The sequence below is a fragment of the Stegostoma tigrinum genome, chromosome 3 (genome assembly GCF_030684315.1).
Source record: "Stegostoma tigrinum isolate sSteTig4 chromosome 3, sSteTig4.hap1, whole genome shotgun sequence".
In the NCBI taxonomy this organism is placed as follows: Eukaryota; Metazoa; Chordata; class Chondrichthyes; order Orectolobiformes; family Stegostomatidae; genus Stegostoma; species Stegostoma tigrinum.
Window position 1 is genome coordinate 107,197,199 of NC_081356.1, and position 22,858 is coordinate 107,220,056.

At 40.3% G+C, this 22,858-nt stretch overlaps 1 protein-coding gene across 5 annotated transcripts in view; it reads right to left on the reverse strand.

Annotated features, from left to right (window-relative positions):
* Positions 1-22,858, reverse strand: part of wdr41 (WD repeat domain 41) — a 70,161-nt gene that overhangs the window by 22,801 nt on the left and 24,502 nt on the right. For 3 of the 5 annotated variants that reach the window (XM_059644815.1, XM_059644817.1, XM_059644816.1), the window contains 6 exons: positions 19,409-19,465; positions 18,811-18,926; positions 14,359-14,407; positions 11,227-11,358; positions 7,401-7,463; positions 51-162 (listed from right to left, as the gene is read on the reverse strand). In XM_059644815.1, the coding sequence (XP_059500798.1) occupies positions 51-162; positions 7,401-7,463; positions 11,227-11,358; positions 14,359-14,407; positions 18,811-18,926; positions 19,409-19,456 (520 nt within the window). In that variant the 5' untranslated portion in view covers positions 19,457-19,465. The remainder of the gene's footprint in view (positions 1-50; positions 163-7,400; positions 7,464-11,226; positions 11,359-14,358; positions 14,408-18,810; positions 18,927-19,408; positions 19,466-22,858) is intronic. The other 2 variants (XM_059644818.1, XM_059644819.1) reach the window with 1 other exon arrangement.

The window sequence follows — 22,858 nt, forward strand, 5'->3', positions numbered from 1 at the left end:
AACTGAAAGATGGAACTGAATGCCTGAATAAGAGCAGTTTAAAATAATACCTGCGTCTTTAAAGCAAGCTGTTTTGCAGAGCAATTCTGCTTGACAGTTCCAAGTGCATACTTTATCTGCTCCAGACAACCACATATCAAGTCTTTCGATAGTCATCAGACACTGCCAAAACAAGCTAAATGATAAAGTTGCAAACACAATGATTGTTAAAACATGACTCTCCAGCAAACTTATCCCAGCACAACCTTTAATTCAAATTCTTAGACCGGTACTATGCAAAAACCCGTACAGCACCCACTCCAGTACTTTCACATGTATGGTTAGAGCATATTACTTCCATGCCTGGGATGGAAGGTTAGACAGCTATTAAAACAGGAAAAAAAGCGTACCTCTTAAGAAAACTAATTTGTCTGAATCACAGAATCCTGGTGGCATGAAGAGAGAGACCATTCGGCCTATTGACTCTGCACCGACTCTCCGAACAGCATCCTACCCGGACCCAACACTCTACCCTATCCTCATAACCCCGCATTTAACATGGCTAATCCACCTACCCTGCACTTTCCTAGGTACTATGGGGCAATTTATCATGGCCAATCCACTTTACCTGCACATCCCACACAGACACAGAGAAAACGTGCAAACTCCACCCAAGGCTGAAATCAAAGCCAGGGTCCCTAGTGATGGGAGGCAGCAGTGCTGATCATTCAGCCACTGTGTTGCCGTCCCATTTGGTTCATTTAAACATACCTCAATTATATCAATAGTCAAATTTAAGTAGGGAAGCATTAGATAGCTTGAAATTTATTCCAAAGTGCAAGTCAAGGAGGCAGATTCATCAAATATTCTATCAATCAAGGCACAGAAAAAAAGCAAATAAAACCAATGTCATTAGCATTCAGTTAAGAATTAATGTGAGAATAAGGAAGTCTTGCTCCAATTATTCGTGCTTTGATGACACCATATATAACGATAAAAGTAAAATACTGTGGATTCTGGAAATCTGAAAGAAAAAGAAAATGTGGGTAAAACATAGGGGTGACAGCTTCTGTGGAGACAGAAACAAAGTTAATGTTTCAAGTCTGATACGAGTCTTCTGGAGAATCACGCATGTTTTTAGTATCCATATCCGAGAAAGGTCACTCTTGCCATGGAGATGGTACAGCAAACACTCATTAGGTTGATTTCTGGGATGAGGGGGCTCACCCACGATGAGAGGCTAAATAGATTGATCCTATACTCTCTAAAGTTTAGAAGAACAAGACATGAAACATAGAAGATCTGGAGAGAATCGACTGGGAGGATACCATTATTTCCCTTGGCTGATGAATCTAATACTGAGATGGAGAAACTGCTTCACTCAAAGGGTTGTGAAACTTTGGAATTCAAAGCCAGAGGGTTGTGGGTGCTCCATCGTAGAACAGTTACACCGAACGCTGGGAGATGTCTGTCAGTCAGAAAGTCACGGGATACGAGGAGCAGACAAAAAAAAGAGTTGAAGAAAAAAAAATCAGTCACGATGGTACTGAAGGACATAGGAGATTTAAGGGGTCACATGGTCTCCTATTTCTCACACTCTACAAGCTCTAAAGGACAACTTCTAGACTGGGTCTGCAGCAGGTGGTGAGGAAATGGACAAGAGGGAACAATTTACTTGGCCTTACTCCCATCAATCTACCTTCTGTAGATGCATCCGTCAATACCTATATCGGTGGAAGTATAAGTAACAATTCTTAAAATGTATTCAGGAAATATTTTTAGCGAGAATGTAGTAAGCCCATCAAGAGAAATGACTGTTCTGTATTAAGTTTTAGGGAATAAATGTTAACAAGTGGAAGAGACATCAGTCAGAAAGTGCTTTAGTAACGGCAATCATAGTTCAGTTAAGATTTCATGTAGACATGAAAAAGGGAAATATCCATTTCAATAAGCTAAGATGAGATTTGACAAGCGTTCACAAGAAACAATTATCTGAAGGTAATCAGTGTCATATGCAGTGCAACGTATTCAAGGAACAGCTAAAAAGATTCCAAACAAACATGTTCTCCAAAAGAAACAATGGCAGGACTCCCAAACCTAGTAACCAAGAGGAGTACAGAAAGTGCAGGAAATTGAAAAGAAAATTAGGCAGAGGGAAGACATGTTAAATCCTTTTTGAATCTAATTGTCCAAGATGCTTTATAATAAACTTGAGGAATAGGAGATTAACAAATGAAAAATGAATAGAATGAGAAACTAAACAGCTAAGTTGAAAGTGAAGGCAGAAGACATGGGCAAGGGACTGTGTGTTGGCCTTCACAGAAGAGCAAGATGATGCAGGCACCTCAATGGAGAAGTCATCTGAAAAATTGCTGGGAATAAATACAGCCGGGGAGAAAATATTAAGATGATTAACATTCGTCAGAATGGATAAATCACCAGATCCAGAAGAAACACATCTCAACTACTAACAGAAGCAGGGGAAACACAGTAAATAGGAGTAGGCCATTCAGTTCTTTGAGCCCGGTCTATCATTCAATCTGAACATGGTTGATCCTCTATCTCAATGTCATTTTTCCATTTTCTCCCCATACCCCTTGATGCCTTTAAAATCTTAAGAAACCTTATTCAATAGATTCAATGACTTAGCCTCCAAAGTCTTCTCTGGAAGAGTCTTCTACAGGTTCACTGCCTTTTAAGGAAACAGACCTTTCCTCAATAAGAGATAACAAAGTGTGAAGCTGGATGAACACAGCAGGCCAAGCAGCATCTCAGGAGCACAAAAGCTGACGTTTCGGGCCTAGACCATTCATCAGAGAGGGGGATGGGGAGAGGGTTCTGGAATTAATAGGGAGAGAGGGGGAGGCGGAGCGAAGATGGAGAGAAAAGAAGATAGGTGGAGAGGAGAGTATAGCTGGAGAGGTAGGGAGGGGATAGGTCAGCCTAGGGAAGACAGACAGGTCAAGGAGGCGGGATGAGGTTAGTAGGTAGGAAATGGAGGTGCGGCTTGAAGTGGGAGGAGGGGATAGGTGAGAGGAAGAACAGGTAAGGGAGGCGGGGACAATCTGGGCTGGTTTTGGGATGCAGTGGGGGGAAGGGACGAGCTGGCCTGGTTTTGTGATGCAGTGGGGGGAGGGGACGAACTGGGCTGGTTTCGGGATGCAGTGGGGGAAGGGGAGATTTTGAAGCTTGAGAAGTCCACATTGATACCATTGGGCTGCAGGGTTCCCAAGCGGAATATGAGTTGCTGTTCCTGCAACCTTCAGGTGGCATCGTTGTGGCACTGCAGGAGGCCCATGATGGACATGTCATCTAAGGAATGGGAGGGGGAGTTAAAATGGTTCGCGACTGGGAGGTGCAGTTGTTTATTGCGAACAGAGTGGAGGTGTTCTGCAAAGTGGTCCCCAAGCCTCTGCTTGGTTTCCCCAATGTAGAGGAAGCCACATCAGGTACAATGGATACAGTATACCACATTGGCAGATGTGCAGGTGAACATCTGCTTAATATGGAAAGTCATCTTGGGGCCTGGGATGGGGGTGAGGGAGGTGGTGTGGGGGCAAGTGTAGCACTTCCTGCAGTTGCAGGGGAAGGTGCCGGGTGTGGTGGGGTTTGAGGGCAGTGTGGAGCGGACAAGGGAGTCATGGAGAGAGTGGTCTCTACGGAAGGCAGACAAGGGTGGGGATGGAAAAATGTCTTGGGTGGTGGGGTCGGATTGTAGACGGTGGAAGTGTCGGAGGATTATGGGGTGGTATGTGAGAACGAGGGGGATCCTCTTTGGGCGGTTGTGGCGGGGGCGGGGTGCGAGGGATGTGTTGCGGGAAATGCGGGAGACACAGTCAAGGGCGTTCTCGACCACTGTGGGGGAAAGTTGTGGTCCTTGAAGAACGTGGACATCTGGGATGTGCAGGAGTGGAATGTCTCATCCTGGGAGCAGATGCGGTGGAGGCGGAGAAATTGGGAATAGGGGATGGAATTTTTGCAGGAGGGTGGGTGGGAGGAGGAGGTGTATTCTAGGTAGCTGTGGAAGATGGTTGGCTTGAAATGGACATCAGTTTTGAGCTGGTTACCTAAGATGGAGACTGAGGTGTCCAGGAAGGTGAGGGATGTGTTGGAGATGGCCCAGGTGGACTTGAGGTTGGGGTGGAAGGTGTTGGTGAAGCGGATGAACTGTTCGAGCTCGTCTGGGGAGCAAGGGGTGGCGCCGATACAGTCATCAATGTAACGGAGGAAGAGGTGGGGTTTGGGGCCTGTGTAGGTGCGGAAGAGGGACTGTTCCACGTAACCTACAAAGAGGCAGGCAAAGCTTGGGCCCATGCGGGTGCCCATGACCACCCCCTTTGTCTGTAGGAAGTGGGAGAAGCGAAAGAGAAGTTGTTGAGGGTGAGGACGAGTTTGGCTAGGCAGATGAGGGTGTCAGTGGAGGGTGACTGGTCAGGCCTGCGGGACAGGAAGAAGTGAGGGCCTTGAGGCCATCTGCATGAGGAATACAGGTGTACAGGGACTGGACGTCCATGATGAAAGTGAGGTGTTGGGGGCCAGGGAATTGCAAGTTCTGGAGGAGGTGGAGGGCGTGGGTGGTGTCACAGACATAGGTGGGGAGTTCCTGGACCAAAGGGGAGAAAATAGAGCCCAGATAGGTGGAAATAAGTTCGGTGGGGCAGGAACAGGAGACTTGGGGACCTGTTTGCAGAGCACCTCCGCTCGGTTTGCAATAAACAACTGCACCTCCCAGCCACAAACCATTTTAACTCCCCCTCCCATTCCTTCGACGACATGTCCATCATGGGCCTCCTGCAGTGCCACAATGATGCCACCCGAAGGTTGCAGGAACTGCAACTCATATTCCGCTTGGGAACCCTGCAGCCCAATGGCATCAGTGTGGACTTCACAAGCTTCAAAATCACCCCTCCCCCCACTGCATCACACAAACAGCCCAGCTCATCCCCTCCCCCCACTGCATCCCAAAACCAGCCCAGCCTGTCTCTGCCTCCCTAACCTGTTCTTCCTCTCACCCATCCGTTCCGCCCGCACCTCCATTTCCTACCTACTAACCTCATCTCACCTCCTTGACCTGTCCGTCTTCCCTAGACTGACCTATCCCCTCCCTACCTCCCCACCTATACTCTCCTCTCCACCTATCTTCTCCTCTATCCATCTTCGGTCCGCCTCCCCCTATTAATTCCAGAACCCTCTCCCCATCCCCCTCTCTGATGAAGGGTCCGGGCCCGAAACATCAGCTTTTGTGCTCCTGAGATGCTGCTTAGCTTGCTGTGTTCATCCAGCTTCACACTTTGTTATCTTGTATTCTCCAGCATCTGCAGTTCCCATTATCTCAGATCTTTCCTCATCTCAGTTCTAAGTGGTCTAACATGTTCTAGACTCCCAAAGATAACATCCCACTAGCATCTAGTCTGTCTAGCCCTGCTGTAATTTTACACATTTAAATCAAATACCTACTCATCTTTCTAAAATTTAGTGAATACAGGCCACTAGAAATAATTGCTCCTCAAAAGACATTTCTACCATTCCTGCTGTCGGCCCAATCAACCTCCACCGAACTTCCTCAATGATAAGGATATAATTTCTTAGGTGGGGAAACTAAAACTGCACGCAATAATCCAGCTGTGGTCTCACCAATGCCATGTGTAATTGCAGAAAGAAACTCCTACTTCTGTACTTAAATCTTCTTGCGATTAAGGCCAATGTACCATTTGCCTTCCTAATTACTTGCTGCACTTGCCTGTATTTTCACCGATTGGTGTCCATCTTCCCAATATATCACTACTTAAATAATACTCTTCCTTCTTGCTTTTAAACTTGTAATTGCATAACTTCACATTTAGTCATATTGTAATGCATCTGCTATGTGTTTGCCCAAGAAAAGCAATAGTTGAAGCTCAAAGAACCATTTCCAAATCCCCCATGCTACAGGCAAGGTTTTGGAGGCATGTTGACATTAAATAATTGGTTAAAAAAACAGTTTCAGGTAATTGCAGGCCAGTCAGCCTAACCATTGTGATAGGCAAGGTGCTGGAATAATTGTAATTTTGGAAGGCACAGATTAAAGTAAAGACAAAGACAATCAGCATGGATATTTAAGGCAAACGTGGCTGATCAACTTGATTTAAGTTTTGAGGTATTAACAAGGGTCATGTGTTCAACAGTCTTCATGGCAGAATGATCAGAAAATAACAGCATGGGATCCACCAGAAAGTGGGGAGTTGGATCTAAAATTGGCTCAGTTGCACAAAGCAAAGAGTTACACTTGATATAGGTTTTTAGAACTAGCAGACTGTTTCACAAGAGTTCTGCAAGGTTCAATACTGGACCCAGTGTTGACTGTGCCATACAATTACTTAGACTCAAGTGTAGGGAATGTGAGGAAGAAAGTTGCAGTATTATAAAATTTCATTGTGGGATTGATGAGCAAGTAAAAGGTAAAGATGTTATAGTCGCAGAGGACATTTGGGTTACTGTCCCCTTGGAGTCAGTGATGACTGGTGATGGTTTACCTGGAGAATCAGCATGCCTCAGGTGAGGGGAGATGTTGAGAGGGAGAGTCCAGTAAGCTACGTAAGACTACGCAATGATGATATCAATGGACTGGTCAAAATGGATAGAAAAATAGCAAATGGATTTCTACCTGGAGAGTGGTATGAGGACATATGCATTGGGAGAACAAACAAAACAAGGAAACATCAAATGATGGATTAACAGGGATGTTGAAGTGAATATGTGCAAATCTTTAAAGGCAGCTATTTTTCAGATGGCATAGAGACAACTCGGCAAATGGCCTCCTGCTGTGCCATACATCTATGTCTCAATGAAACTTGGAGACTGTTGCGGAGAGCAACTTGTAAAAGCAAGCACCACTTGACACAATGAAATACATGATAATGAACGTTCAATTTCTAGATCAACTGAGGTTACTATGAAGGTTTCAAGCTCCCCTCTCACCTGAGGCATGGTAACCCATCATTAATTGTCTCTCTCTCTAACAAGAAAGTCTTCTGGGACTATGGCAACTTCACTTTTACTTCACAAGAGAAACAGACAGGAATTTATGTAAACAGGGGAAGGGATAAACTGAAATTACATCAAAGAAAAACTTAGGATGGGCATTCATGGAAGAGACATGACACTGAAGTAAATGCGGAGAAAAATGTCGGTGATCCAGACTATTCTGTAAATGCTTAGCAGACCAGGCAGCACCTGCGAAGCATGGAAAGTGGAATTGGCATGATCCCTAATAGTTACTGCTTGATCTGCTAAGTGTTTCAAGAATTTTATTTTTGTTTCTGATTCCCAGCAACCACAGCATTGTTTAAAAAAAGTTTTGTTTATAATGTTTCACTTGAAGCCACTCAACCAGAGATGCATTAAATAACGGAGCTTATACCCATCTTACAGATTTTTCTTACCTTAACAGAGGACTGAAATTCCGTCAACAAATAGATTTGGTTGCCAGTGTTTAAATCCCAGATCTTGCTGCATCAGTGAAGGAAAAACTATACAAAATTAATTTTTAAAGAACTGAAATACTTAGCTTTTCCAAAACAATAAACAATAAACCTAGTGTCCTAAAGACCCACTGCATCAGTCTTACTTCCTTGAAAATTACTGCAGTGAAACAGCTGGCACAGCACACCCAAACGTGCTTAGCAAAGATTCATCAGTTTAGGAACAAACCCAAATTGACACTAATCCATAAAGCAACAGAAAATAAAAACCAGGCTGGCTAAAAGTCAAGTGTACCTGGAGAATAATGCAAGATTGCTTGGAGCGTTTAGCATTTTAGAAACAAAGAAAATAGGAGAAATGGCCATTCATCTTTTCAAGCCTGCTCCACCATTTAGTATGACCACGGCTAGTGATCATCCACCTCAGTTCTCTGTTCCCTCTTTCTCCCCATACTCTTTGATCCTTTCAGTCCCAAGAATTATATCTAACTCATTGTAAACATTAAAGTTTTTGGCCTCGATGGCTTTCTGGGCTAGAGAATTCCACAGGCTCACTACTCTCCTCATATCAGCCCTAAATGTCCTACATCATATCCTTAGACAATGGCTCGTGGTTCTGGACTCCCAGTCTTCAGGAACATTATTTGTGCTTTTACCCTGTCAGTTATGTTATCCCAGCAATCAGTCAAGCAAACCTTCATTGTACTCCCTTCGTAGTCAGAACCTTCCTCATAAGATTTTCAAAACTGTACATATTACCATGGTGTGGTCTCAACAAGGCCCTGTAAAATTGCAGCAAAACATCCCCGCTGCTGAACTCCAATCCCCTCACATTCTATTTGCTTTCTTCACTACCTGCTCATTCTTCAGACCTATCTGACATTGGAACATTTTTACAAGTAAATAAAGTTATGTCAGGAAGTTTCTCCAAAAAGGAACATTGTTGAACTGTTAGAAGAGTTGACAAAATTTTGAAGACATTCTTTTCCACATCATAGGGCATATTCTGCAAAAAAAAGCACATTATATGGGTTCTCTTCTTAAATGTATGATTACAAACTCTTGGAGATTTATGTGTTTGGTTTGCAACAATTAATGGTCAAATGATATGAAAGCAGCAAGACGACCAGCTAAAAGCTTGCTCGTTTAATTTACCTTATCTCAAATTATGTGGCTTGCTTTCCATATTCTTTAATATTACACATTTTCAAGAAGCTAGATAATTAACCTGGAGTATTTACAGATTCCTATACAAGAAAATTTTGCAGCAGTAAGATATATGTTGGTTAAACATTGAAATGTCAAGACATCTTTTTAATTAACTTCGTTAATGCTTTTTTGTGTTGATCTTTAAAATCAACACAGAATCTCACTTATATCTGGTGGAATCTATCACTAACCACCTGAGCAGAACTTCAGAATTCCTTGTTTCAAAACCCATTAGAAAAATTGCAGATTACAAGAAATTGGGGCAAGACTCAACATTGAGGAAGACTGCAACAAAGTGCACAAGGAATGAATAAACTTCAAGCACAGATATATACTTGGAAAATGAAATTCAACACATGATTTTAAAATAAGAAAAACGTGGAGGTCACTTAAAAAAGACTGATTGATGTGGTCTCCTCTTGACAACAACACTGAGGAATAAACTAATAACACTAAAATTCAACAAGATCTTGTTAGAGTATATAGACAGAGATGCTTTCTTTTATGGGAAAATATGAAATGAGAGGCCATCAGTACAACACAGTCATAATAAATCCCTAAAGAATTCAGTAAAAACTTCTTCAAAGGGTGGCAAGAGTGTGGAACTCACTGCATACCTGAATAGATTCTCTACCCAAACAGATTGGTGATCTCAGGCAAGTACTTATCGTTAATAAATAATTGAAATGTGTCATATCAGCAACTACTATTGTTTAGAAAAGATGAATAAACTAAACTATCAAAAGTAACAACAGATGACTATCGGTAAAGATTAGGCTTTAAAATACTTGGAGGTGGCAGGCAAGTTCAACCCCGCAATACCACAAGTAACCAATGAGAAAACACAGATTTGTGCAAAACTTCAGAAAAGATTTCCCTCACCTTACAGAATGGCTTCTCCATGGGCCAAATCATGGCTGACCAATTACAGGCAAGGACACAGGTGCTTTTGGGGGTGGGCAGGGCGTGTTGGTGGCAGAACTGGGAGACTATTGTCTCTGGAAGCCCCTAGTAGGATACACTTTTTTCAAAAATTTACTGGGAATGAGAGGTGTGTGGGGAACGAGAAACATTGCTCACTTTAGTCAATGTCTATAACAATACGTCTCCAAACCTGATGGATATACCCATAGTTTACAACTGAGATATGATCCAAGAAAGAAATTATTCATTTTTGGCAAAGATTCAAATCTAGATCCCAATTTTTTTTTAAAAAATGATCCATTAACGTTGGGAGATGGAGATAAATCTATGGCTTACTAATTATTTTTAAAAATAAATGAGCATTCCTACAACCTGGATTTCAACGTTACAAATTACCACTAGAAACATAAGCACACAAAAGGAAAAACGTCAAATCATTTTAAATTCTCTTTTAGAAAGTTGTGGGATGTCATGTTAGAATGTTGTTGGTTGTTTTCAAATGCAACTTGTCTCACCTGCTGTGGTAGAACTTGTCACAGCCATTGAAATCCCAGCAATTTTCAGAACAGCATGTTAAATGTGGATTAACCCTGAAACCTGCATGTTGTTCTGGAAGCTCTTAACAAAATGACTTATTTTCTTAGCTATGTAGTTACAGAGCATCAATCAGAAGAGAAAAGCCTCAAAACAGTCGCATAAGATAACCACATTGGAGTTAACAAAGCAGGGCAGTGGCTCGCACCCTGCTGACCAACTTCCCTGTTCATGTGTTTATATGGCTTACTAATTATTTTTAAAAATAAATGAGCATTCCTACAACCTGGATTTCAATGTTACAAATTACCACTAGAAACATAAGCGCACACAAAAGAAAAAACGTTAAATCATTTTAAATGATGTTTTTAAATGATGTTGTTGCCTTCATATTTGTTAAATGCAGTTGAAGAACTCGTACACTTTCAACACTGTCACTACATTTTAGAATTGAATACAGCCAACTACAGGACCAAGGGGATTTTCTTTGGGTTTTTTTTAATGGCTTTTTCTACATACTTGTTTTACCACTGTATTTGCCCAGTCCTAAAGTTTATTTTAAATTTTAACTGACAAAATGTATTTCCTTTCTCTAACAGGATACACTTCTAAAATTACTGGGAATGAAAAGGTGTGTGGGAAACTGAAAACGTTGCTTACTTTCACCTCTACAGCTTTCTTTAGGTGATAGTCAGCCTGTTTGTTAGTCAATTTCTATAACATTTTAATTTCAAAATGTGCTCACATTTCTGCAGTGGTCTGTATAAGTCACCTATCAGCCCAATATGTGGTCTCTCGCAATCTTTCACAATCACCATAATTAGTCTTACCAATTTCAATTTATTATATCGCTATATAAAGCAGTTGGCAGGTTTAAAACCTATTCAATCAAACTTGTCGTTTTACTTTAAACTTGATAGTTGAAAATATTAGCATGATGGAAGTCAGATGGCTAAGACTGCAAATCAGAGGTTAGCAACAGTAAATTAAGTGCACTGTTAGGAATTCAAAGGTTGGATCACAACAGATATATGGAACAGAAAACTCTTCAACCAAGTGAATGAACAAACAGGACTTTGACAGGATAATCATTCATTCTGCTGACAGGATATTAGGATACAATGACGGTCTTATCAGAGGATGCAGTGAGGAGTTGGCGACTTTCTGGTTGTAAATGATGCATTGATGGAAAGACAGCAATTGCTGTTATTGGTCTAGAATGGCCTCGAAGTTCATAAACTCTTTCTCCAGTCTGTAAACAGAACATGTAGCTTTTGTTTAAAAAAAAAACTTGAATTCATTAAACCACTTCATATTACATCATTTGCAGAAGTTTATCAATATCCACTGCAAAACATCTTCAAAAGTTTCTGAATGGAAAGGTAAAAATTTGCAAGCTCATTCTCAGTAACAGCTTATTCCAGCTATTGCCACCCTTACCTGGTCTGGCATACATGTGACTCCAAAAACAAATGTGGCTTACTCTTAACTGCTGTCTAAAATGGCCTAGTGAGTCACTCAGTTTAGGGACTATTAGGAGCTGGGCCTTGCCAATGACATTCATGTCTCATTAAAAATAAGAATAAAATGCTTTATCAATTGCTTTGTTAACACTTCCTACAACTTTGCAAATATGTGTACAAGCATTCCAGGTCTCTCTCACTCTTGACAGCTTTTAAAACTGTATTATTTATCTTGCACACTCTGTCTTCTTAATTTTGCTACAAAAAGTATCACTTCATGCTTTCCTGCATTGAATTCCATCTACTTTGCAGCTACTCATTCCACCAGCTTGTGTCCTCAAATTTTATTACAATCTTTGTCACTATTTACTGCACTTCCAACCTTTGACTCATCTGCATGTTGTATTTGTTTGTATTGATCTTCATTACTGGTACCTTTTTCCATATCTACAAACCTGAACACCACTTGTTGGAATGCCGACACCTCCTATAACTTGGTTTCAAAGATCTTCCTGTCTAAAACAATACTAATGTATGTTATTGCCCATTTGCAAGTGTACTTTCTATCCAGCAACATACTTGAATTCAGATCTCTCTCTTAACTTCCTTTAGTTATTAACTGCCAATGTTGATACTTGTCAAAAGCACTTTAAAAAATCAAATATTACTATTTACTTTGTATTAATTCAGTAATTCAATATTTCACAGATTTCCAAATAAAGGGCACTTAAATGTTATACAAATTGAAACCCAGAGACCAGAACTGCCCTGTCTATTGCGTGCAGTTGACAAGCTGCCCAGTACATATTAACATAAGCCGTGCTGAGTGGTTCAGAACATTCTATAGTTTGTCAATATACCTTGTCAACTGGTTTTCAAGTTTCAAAGACTCGGGCACGTAGTTAATTACTATTCTATTAATTTTCTATAGGTTGCAGCTTTTTAAAATATAATAATAGTTATGATCATTCTTCAATTATTTCGAATCTCTAACATACAAAAAGCATAATTTCAGCTGCCCTTGGAGATCTATAGGTGCAAATATTCTAGATGAGGTATTTCAATAACTATTTGCCGGTACTCTTTTGCACATAAGCACTCCTTCTTACTAATATAGTCTACATCCTTAATAGTGATGAATATTTTTCCATTTTAAAATGTCACAGATCACAAGGAGCCTTTCATATGTAATCTAACTTCACAAAAGGTACCTTTTTCAAAAAGTACACCATTTTCTAACAGTGAAATCATTTTGCGTCCTACCCATTATGCAAAAACAAAGGCACACTGAAAATGAACTTGTGTTTCTTGTTTAAGAACAAGAAATCATTTTAGGATCAGAACATCTCAAGGCCTATATTATAAGGCTCATATTCCAGCAATCATCGTAATTTCAGATTATCACACAAGTTTTATCTTTAATTAAGCATAAGTAAAGGAAATACAGTAATCTTAAAAATAGCTATAGACAAGTCAGTTAACAAAGAAACAAAATTCGTAACTGCAAAAGAAAAGTCATTTTGTAAATGTTCATCCAGATATGAATCAAATCTTACAGCTTCGATGTATGACAAATAATGGGAAAATGCACCATCTTCTGGATGCCTGTTGTATCCTCAGCTGCACTCCCCAAAGCTCATCATTTGAGGAATTCTTATGAATTGCAGTTGAAGCAGAGTTCAAAAAATTAAAATTTCTAACAAACAAGACTTGCATATAAAAACAAAAGGTACTGTTTTTATTTAAATTTCTAGTATGCAGGATTTTACACTTAAGACTCGTACAAAAACTAAGGGTTGTAATAATATTTAAAAAGAAAAATCCACAATTTCCATTACTACAACTTACTTGCCGAGTTATAAAATGCCTTATTTTTATTTACACTCTACCAATGTTTTTCCCTCCCATTCCCTTCTGAAAGGGACAGCTCTTCACCAGAGTGGTTTTTCTAGATCCTAAGCATCCACTGACAAATAATGACCGCTGGGACAAGTTATGAATGAGCTTTGCTGATGTGGGTAAGTAAACCACCAGCCCATCAAGTTCAACTAAATCCATTCTCTCAATCAATGCATACATACAGCAAGGGCTGTTGGAGAATGATCAGAAACTGTGAGTAATTCTCTTTTTTTCCGGGACATGATGGGTGCTTGCAGCACCCATAATCAAAACTTTAGGTGCAATTAGTTAAGTTAGCACTGCTTTGTTCAAACCTAGGACTGCCCTGATCTTCATAGAATATAAGTTTGATTTGACCATTATTAAATACATGCTTCACGGTAATTTCAACAAAAGCAACATGACCATCATAGTTTACAAAATACCTTGCGACCGTGGCAACAAACATTACATCAGCCAGACCAGAAGGAAACTAGCCAACAGGATACATGAACACCAGCTAGCAGCAAAACAACACGACAAACATTTCCCTCATCTCTGTGCAATGAAGGCTATCAATTTAAATGTGACAATATGACCATCCTAGCTCAAGCCAGCCATAAACACACATGGGAATTCCTACAGGCCTGATTTTCAACCCGTAATGCAATCAACAAACATGTGCAATTAGACCCCCATATACAAACCCATGCAGAAAGAGCCAGAAATGATGCAACCCAACTTAACAGACCGGATCACACAAATTCCAAGTGAAGTAGAACAACATTGCTTCACCAGAGGCCACACTAATGATGTTACCTAGCATGGTGACAAAACATCTGTACAATAACCAGTAGGCAAGTGAGAAAGCCAAACACCATTAACAAAAGCAGTTAGAAAAAAATACTAACCTGGACATTCCACACAAACACGACACCATCATCCCCTGCTGAAGCAAACCTGGATTAAAAAAATTTGACATAAAAATTAGTCGCTCTAAATTAAATATTGGAATTATAAAAGCCAGATAAAGCATTAAAACTGCTGATTACATCACTGGTTTAAAAATGTTACTGTGTGCAAAAGAAAAAATAACACTTAGCACTACATTAGATGAGTAATTATAACTAGATTCAGGTTTCAGATGATTACAAGGTAAACTTAATCCCAGGTGCTACCCTCTTCATACTGGAATTAACATTTTAGTCAGGGCTCCACGACACCATCAGGCTCTGATGTGCATACTTTAAGAGGGTCACTGTCACTTTAAAGTCAGTATTGGTGTGAAGCACATGAGGAAACCAGAAGTAAGCTTTCTGCAATATTTCAACTGCTCAACTGTTACAAACCAGACAGCCAGGCAACAAGGATAGAGCTGCGGCCTAGACTTTACATATTTTAGGGTTTTTATTTATAGAAATTCGACTTTCGAACATTTACCACTAAACTGCAACTCACTTAGTTCCATCAACTACTATTTGTGTCACATGTCAAGGCGTGAAGGAGTGCAACTTTTCTCTAGTACAACTACTCTACTAATCACAACATGAATTTAAATAATTTACCTAGTTACAGAATGAACAATTACATATTTTATCTACACTAAGTTCAGAATACATCAACCATAATTCTTAAAATAAAAACAAAAATTATTAATTTATTATAACAGATAAAGCTATTTCAGTTCTTCAAAATTTCAAAGATAGGTAGCAAAGGCTTAGCTAGGGATCTTCTCCCTTCACAGGTACACCTAAACTGAACTTCAAACAAAACCAAAGAGACAAAACTCCCAACAACCATAAACTCAGACAGACTAATTCCAGTAAGTTCAAGCAGTTCTACAGTCTATCAACCTTGGCTGTTTACTTAGCTTAAAACAGGTGACTTTTGAAGTGTAACTTCAGATAAGTGTTTTTGAACAAGAAATGTCCCAGTGCCCCTTTAAAAAAAGTATTTCCTCAATACTTCAAATGAACTAATTTTTGGAATTGGCATGATTCCCCAAACCAAAAATTAGAACACAATAAATCCAAGTCGGCTCTCTCCCAGCACACGTCCCCTACCCATCCACATCATTACAATTAACCACTGACAATAACCAAATCTGTTATGTTCAAATATTTCGATGGCTGGGCCCATTGTATTCTTCATTCTAAATATTCCTGGTATGTATAATCACAGATAACTACCTGTACCAGTGCAGTTAAATATTCAGAATTATATTCTGAATCCGTGTTAATGGATTTGCAAAGGCTTATCATAGTATGTAACACCTCTTCATTAATGTGGAGAGTTATGCAGTTGAATCTGAAACTAAGGCCCTGAATCCACATAAAGGGAAGTATAAGACACAAGCTGTCAAGGATGGACTGGGGAACCTGACATAAGGAACTGACAACAGGTAGACAAAAGTCCATATTTAAAGAACGCACGCAGAATTAAAATTATTCATTCCTGTCTGGCATGAAAAAAAAGGGAAGGTGGCTCAACTGTGGGTTACAAGTAAATTATGGTCAGTATTAGATCCAAAGAGGAGACCTTTAAAATTCTGTACCTGTACAAGTAAAATTGTAGGAAACACAAAAACTGACTGAAGGAGTTTCCATAAATATATGAAGAGAAGACGACTAGTAAAGTCAAACCTAGGCCCCTTAACATCAAAAGGGAAGAAATTATAAAGTCGAACAAAGTAATGGCTGATGAATTGAACACATATCTTGGTCCTGTCCAGTACAAATAACTCCCAGGAACATTCGTACGAAGAGTCTTGTGAGAGGGTGAAATTGAAGATCAGTAAGAAAATGATGCTGGGGAAATTAACGTGGTTAAAGACTAACAAATCATCAAGGCCTCATAATATGCATCACAGAGTAGTTAAAGAAAGCGGCCCTGGAAATCCAGCATTTTGAAAATGCATTGGTCGTCATCTTCAAAGTTCTACAGACTCTGGTGCAGTTCCCACAGATTGGAGAGTGGCAAAAGTAACATCACTATTTCAAAATAGAGGAATAGAAAACAGAATTACAGACCAATGAATCTAACATCAGCAGTGAGAAAAATGCTAGAGTCAAAACATGATCAGAGAACATTTAGAAAGCATTATTAGGATAGACAAAAGCAACATGACTCTATAGAAGGCCAGTCATTCTTGACAAATCTATTTGAGTTTTTTTGAGGATGTAATCAGTGGATACTGTGTATTTGTCAAAATCCACCTGAAAGTCCAAAGACTCTCAGAGGTGGATAATGAGCAAAATTAATGCACACAGGATAGAACGCTGGCATCGCTCAAGAATTGGTTTTCAGACAGGAAACAGAGGGTGGGAATAAATATATTTTTCAGAGTGGCAGACAGTGAGCAGTGGCGTACCACAAGGATCGGTGCGTGAGCCTCAGGGCTATTTACAATATATAAATGACCTTGATGTAAGATATGTAAGATTTCCAAGTTTGCTGATGACGCAATATTGAACGGAGTTGAGTTAGAAGGAGGATTCAATGAGATTTAGAAAAGTTGAGTGAGTGAGCAAACATTTGGCAGATGATGTACAGCATGGCTAAATGTGAAGTTATACACTTCAGCATAAAAAAACAGAAAGGAATAGTTTTATTTAAATGGTGATTTACTGACAAGTGCGGATGAACAATTAGAAAGGCTAGCAATTAGGAAAGCAAATGGTACATTGCCCTTCGTTACAAAGAAGATTTGAGTTTAGAAGCAGGGATGTCTTACTGCAGTTATGCAAGCCCTTAGTGAAACGACACCTAGAATACTGCATCAGTCTCGGTTCACCAGTCGAAGAAAGGATAAACTTGCCACAGAGGGAGTGCAGCAGAGGTTCACCAGCCTCTTACAAGGCAGTGCTAGATGGTCCTAGGATGAGAGATTGCTCTGACTGGGACTGTTTTCATTTGGGTTTGGAGGATGAGAGGGGTGCTGATTGAAACATATGAGATTCTAACAGGATAGGACAGACGAGATGCAGGGAGAATGTTTTCCTTGGTTGGGGATTCAAGAAACACCAGTCTCAGGATATGGGTTACACTGAGATTAGGAACCTTTTCTTTACTCAAAGAGCAGTGAACCTATGGACTTCACTATCACAGAAGGCTGTGAGTGCCAAGTCACCAAATATATTCAAGAGAGAGACTGATATATTTTTAAATATTAAAGACATCAATGGATATGGGAAGGAAGTTGGAATATGGCACTGAGATGGAGAGTCAGCCATGTTAATGCTGAATGGCAGAGGAGGTTGTTAGGGCAAATGACCTGCGCCTGCTCTTAGTTTGTACTTTTCTAATCCTGATACATCCATGGCAGTTTTAGTTCAGAAATCCACGATACAAATCTGATTTGGCATCACAAACTGCAATTTTCTAGTTCAAGAACTAGAAACACTAGGGAATGAATTATCAGACTACCAGATTGGCTGAGTTATACCAAAAAAAAGGATAAAAATGGATAATGATGAGATAGTGTAGGGGGAGGGGCTTAGATTAGTTCACTGGTCGGCACAACATCGAGGGCCGAAGGGCCTGTTCTACGCTGTATTGTTCTATGTTCTATTAAATTTTGCTAACGCTTTAACTGCAGCTGTAAATGGGAAATATACAATGGCTCCAGGATTGGAATTCTTCAAACAAGATGATTGGTGGACAGCATGAATCTTGATAGCCTACTAAATCACTAACTACAATATTACAAAGAAATGCAGATGCTGGTTATATGAAACAAAAACAGAAATTGCTGGCAAAACTCAGGTCTGGTCTAGGCCCGAAACGTCAGTTTTCCTGCTGCTCTGATGCTGCTTGGCCTGCTGTGTTCATCCAGCTCTACACCTTGTTATCTTAGGTCTGACAAAATCCAAGAGGAGAAAACTGAGTTAACATTTCAAGCCTGGTGACTCTTCATCAAAAGAATTCTTTCTCCCAACAAATGCAGCTAGAACTGCTGAGTTTCACCAGCAATTTCTGCTTTTTTTTCCACATCATTTACTAATTTTATTAATCAGGTATGCCTGAGAAATCAACTGTTCAAGAACATTAACAAGCTTTGTCCCTTAAAATCAATACATTTACTCCTCCACTTCCTCCCCATTACAATGTTCAGACATTATCAATCAGCTTTTATATTTTATTATTGAAAAAAGAACATTAAGATATTAGGCTTTCATTAAACAAAAGGATCATAACTGCTGCAAATACAACGTTTTCTCCCTTCTTTCCTCCACTATATCCACAACATACTTATAATTAGACTGGAAACACTGGACATCTTTGAAATCAATTGGAAAGGTTTCATAACACCAGAATTGTTATGAAATTTTCAAACTTCAAATAAACTTCTTTTTAAAGCTAACCTGAGATCATCAATCCTTGTCATGAAGCGAACAATATCACTGTGGCCTTTCAGTACCTGTAGCTCTGTATAGGGATTTTGAGGTTGTTCATCTCCCATGCAGAGAACCAGAGACTTCTAAAATATTAAAGCAAAATGAATTATAAAACAGTTACGAAAGTCGTAAGGGACGATTGCAATAGCTTTCCATAATTGTTCAGAACTATAAAATTGAACTGGCACTTGAAACTTAAAGTGGCAAAGATTCTCACTGTAAAAGGTAGGAAAGCTGATAAGGCCATGTAATAAGATGGTGTTATAATGACATTGCTATGCTGAGTCAAATTTCAGGACAGTCATATTTAGGACAGAAAAGCAGGAAATGTAAATTTAAAAGTACCTTGATGAAAACTGAGGAAATGTCAAACCAATTTTTTAAACTGATTCTATCCAATAAATAGTTAATGATACAAAGGGTAATACTAGAATGGGGAGTTGCTTTAACTATTCCTGAAAATTATTTGAGAAAATATATATGGTATTTTTCCTCCAATCTGGTAGATGCACAAAGCAAAGTAGAAAACTAGAGAATGCTAGAGAATGAATCAATTATACAGTACCTCCACTGGCTCCTGCACATCTCTTCCTCCCAGCAACCACCTCAACATCTCTCAGCTCTGAAACAAATGGAGTACAAAATATATGTTTAAGCTGCTCAGAACTGGTGGTGGTAATCATCCATAATCTTTAATCTATCCAAGTATATTAATATCCAAGTTAGAAAGGAGAGATTCCATTGTTAGTTATAAAATTCATTTGATTTATTGTTGCGTGTATCCTGTTACAAAATACAGTGAAAAGTGTTGTATAACGTCAACACTCCCCAACACCACCTTAAACACAGAAAAAAACCAAAACATTGAACATAAAGGCAGAAAAATGAAGAAATAAAGAAAGTGTTCAACTTTACAGTCCTTCTCATTAAGTGCTCCATCATGGGCCATGGGCCTGGTGGCCAAGCCTGAGTCTCCTTTGCTACACCACCACCAGCACAAAAGTCACCACTCTTTGGCATCATCTTGCCTCCACCAACACCTTGCCAGTCCGTCCTCGTTTCACGTTGCCAACGCAGACGCTACTGATGCTGCCAGGTACTGCACCAGCACAAGCTTGACTTCACCACTGCTGCAAGTCTGCTTCAGGCCCACTGTACTGATGCATCCGGGTCTTGTACTGAGCCCGAACCTGCCTCAGCCACCACCTCCGTGAATCTGCACTGGACACATAAGCCACCAGGAACCCAAAAACTTTCCTCCACAGGAGCAGCCACAGAGCAGCACTAAGACTGCCTCAAAAATGCAGAAGCCACCAGGAACACACACACGCCTCCAACGCCACCACCGTGCAATCGCATGCTGGGCCTACTTGCCGCTGTCAATGCTGCCACCATGACCGAGGTCTTCACAAACAGCTAAGTAAAATAAAGTAGAAGAGAAAGAAAAAACGAGAGGAAAGAAGAAAAGGAAAAGAAATGAAAAGTGGACAGAGTAGACAAGCCTCAGGATCAGAAACTCTACTCCACCAGTTTATTAATGTGCAACTTAAAAATACTGAGCTGAAACTTGGTAGCTCATTTTTGAATTATACTACACTTACAAATCTTGATTTTTCCAAAAATGAGTACATTGACAACTCAATCAAATGCATGCTTACTGCACAAAAAAATCAGCAAATCTAAAAAGTTTTGTTTGATAGAAAAATTGTTGCATGAGTAAATGTGGAAGTATAACTGGTGAAGTCTCAACTGACTTTCACTGTCTACCGTAAGGCACCCTGGGACTCACTATTTGAAAGACATTTACCATGAAAAGAATGTACTATCCAGGGCATGTCCTCAGCATGATTTCTCATTCATAAATTTTAATAACTTGTGCACCCAGCCCTTATGATTGCGAAGCATTTGTCTGTTCTCTCAGTAACCAAGGTTCAGTAGAAGGAGTACTTACAACTTTGCGCTACTTGTACATCCTCGCTCTATCTCACCTATCATCTTTATCCGCAATATCTATTTACTGCTGGCTGAAATTGTTGTAGACATGACTAGAAATTTAATGCCTGTCTCAGGCTCAAACTGTGCCCAAGTTTTCTGTAGTACAAGGTAGACGACACCACATATTACATTACTAGCTCCTGGTGGTTCATTTTTATATAATAATCTCTATTAAAATATTTTGACCTATCCAAACTTTTCAATCAGAAGCACTTTAACTTCTGTATTTAGAGGTTATTAAGAACTGCGGGAATCATAATGCATTAAAAAGTGAAATTATTTTTAGCAGAAAATCTGGAAGCAAGAGTGTAGAGAAATTGACGTGAATAAGATAGCAAATGTATTCTCATACAACTCAAAGAGGCTATCAAGAAACAATAATGAGAATATTAAACTTGAAGTGATGCGGTACCAGAAGCCAATATAGTCAGTGTGCAGAGGATAAGACCATAAGACATAGGAGCAGAAATTAGGCCATTCGGCCCATTGAATCTGCTCCACCATTCAATCATGGCTGATAAGTTCCTCAACCATATTCTCCCACTTTCTCCCCTTAACCCTTGATCCCTTCGACAATCAACAACCTATCTATCTCAGTCTTAAATGTACGCAATGCCCTGGCATCCACAACCTCCTACAGCAGTGAATTCCATAGATTCACCACTCTCTGGCTGAAGACGTTTCTCCTTATCTTCATTCTAACACGTCTGCCCTTTACTCTAAGGCTGTGCTCTAAGGTCCTAGTCTCTCCTACAAATGAAAATATCTTCCCAACATCCACTCCATCCAGGCCATTCAGTATTCTGAAAGTTTCAATAAGATCCCCACCAAACTGGGAGAAGGATCTGAGGATTTAAAGTAGATAACTAGGGAAAGGATTTTGCTTCACGTTAAGCAAAAGGTAAGCAGAGTTCAGGGTGAGTTCAGTTTTATAGGAAGAACTCCACAGGTTAACCAGGAGAGTACTGTAATGGTCAAATAGGGGAGGTGATGCCTTGTGGTAATATCACCAGACTACTGATCTGAAAACTGAGCTAAAGTTCTGAAGCGCCAGGTTTGAATTCTGCCGCAGCAGATGCTTGAAACTGAATTCAACTTTTTTTTTAAAAAATCTTGAATTAAGAATCTACTACTGTTGATTACCAGTAGAACCCATCTGATCCACTAATGTCCTTCAGGGAAGGAAATCTGCCACCCTCAGAGATAATGGGAACTGCAGATGCTGGTGAATCCAAGATAACAAAGTGTGAAGCTGGATGAACACAGCAGGCCAAGCAGCATCTCAGGAGCACAAAAGCTGACGTTTTGGGCCTAGACCCTTCATCAGAGAGGGGGATGGGGAGGGGGTTCTGGAATAAATAGGGAGAGGGGGGAGGCGGACTGAAGATGGAGAGAAAAGAAGATAGGTGGAGAGGAGAGTATAGGTGGGGAGGCAGGGAGGGGATAGGTCAGTCCAGGGAAGACGGACAGGTCAAGGAAGTGGGATGAGGTTACTAGGTAGGAAATGGAGGCGCGGCTTGAGGTGGGAGAAAGGGATGGGCGAGAGGAAGAACAGGTTAGGGAGGCAGAGACAGGCTGGGCTGGTTTTGGGATGCAGTGGGGGAAGGGGAGATTTTGAAGCTTGTGAAGTCCACATTGATACCATTGGGCTACGGGTTCCCAAGCGGAATGTGAGTTGCTGTTCCTGCAACCTTTGGGTGGCATTATTGTGGCACTGCAGGAGGCCCAAGATGGACATGTCGTCTAAGGAATGGGAAGGGGGAGTTAAAATGGTTCGCGACTGGGAGGTGCAGTTGTTTACTGCGAACCGAGCAGAGGTGTTCTGTAAAGTGGTCCCCAAGCCTCCGCTTGATTTCTCCAATGTAGAAGAAGCCACCCACACCCTGGTTTGGCCTACATGCAACTCCAGAGCCACAGCAGCGTGATTGACTCTCAAGTGCCCTCTGACATGGCCTAGCAAACCATTCAGTTGTTTCAGTCAAGCTACAAAGTCTCAACTAAGAAATAAAACTGTACATGC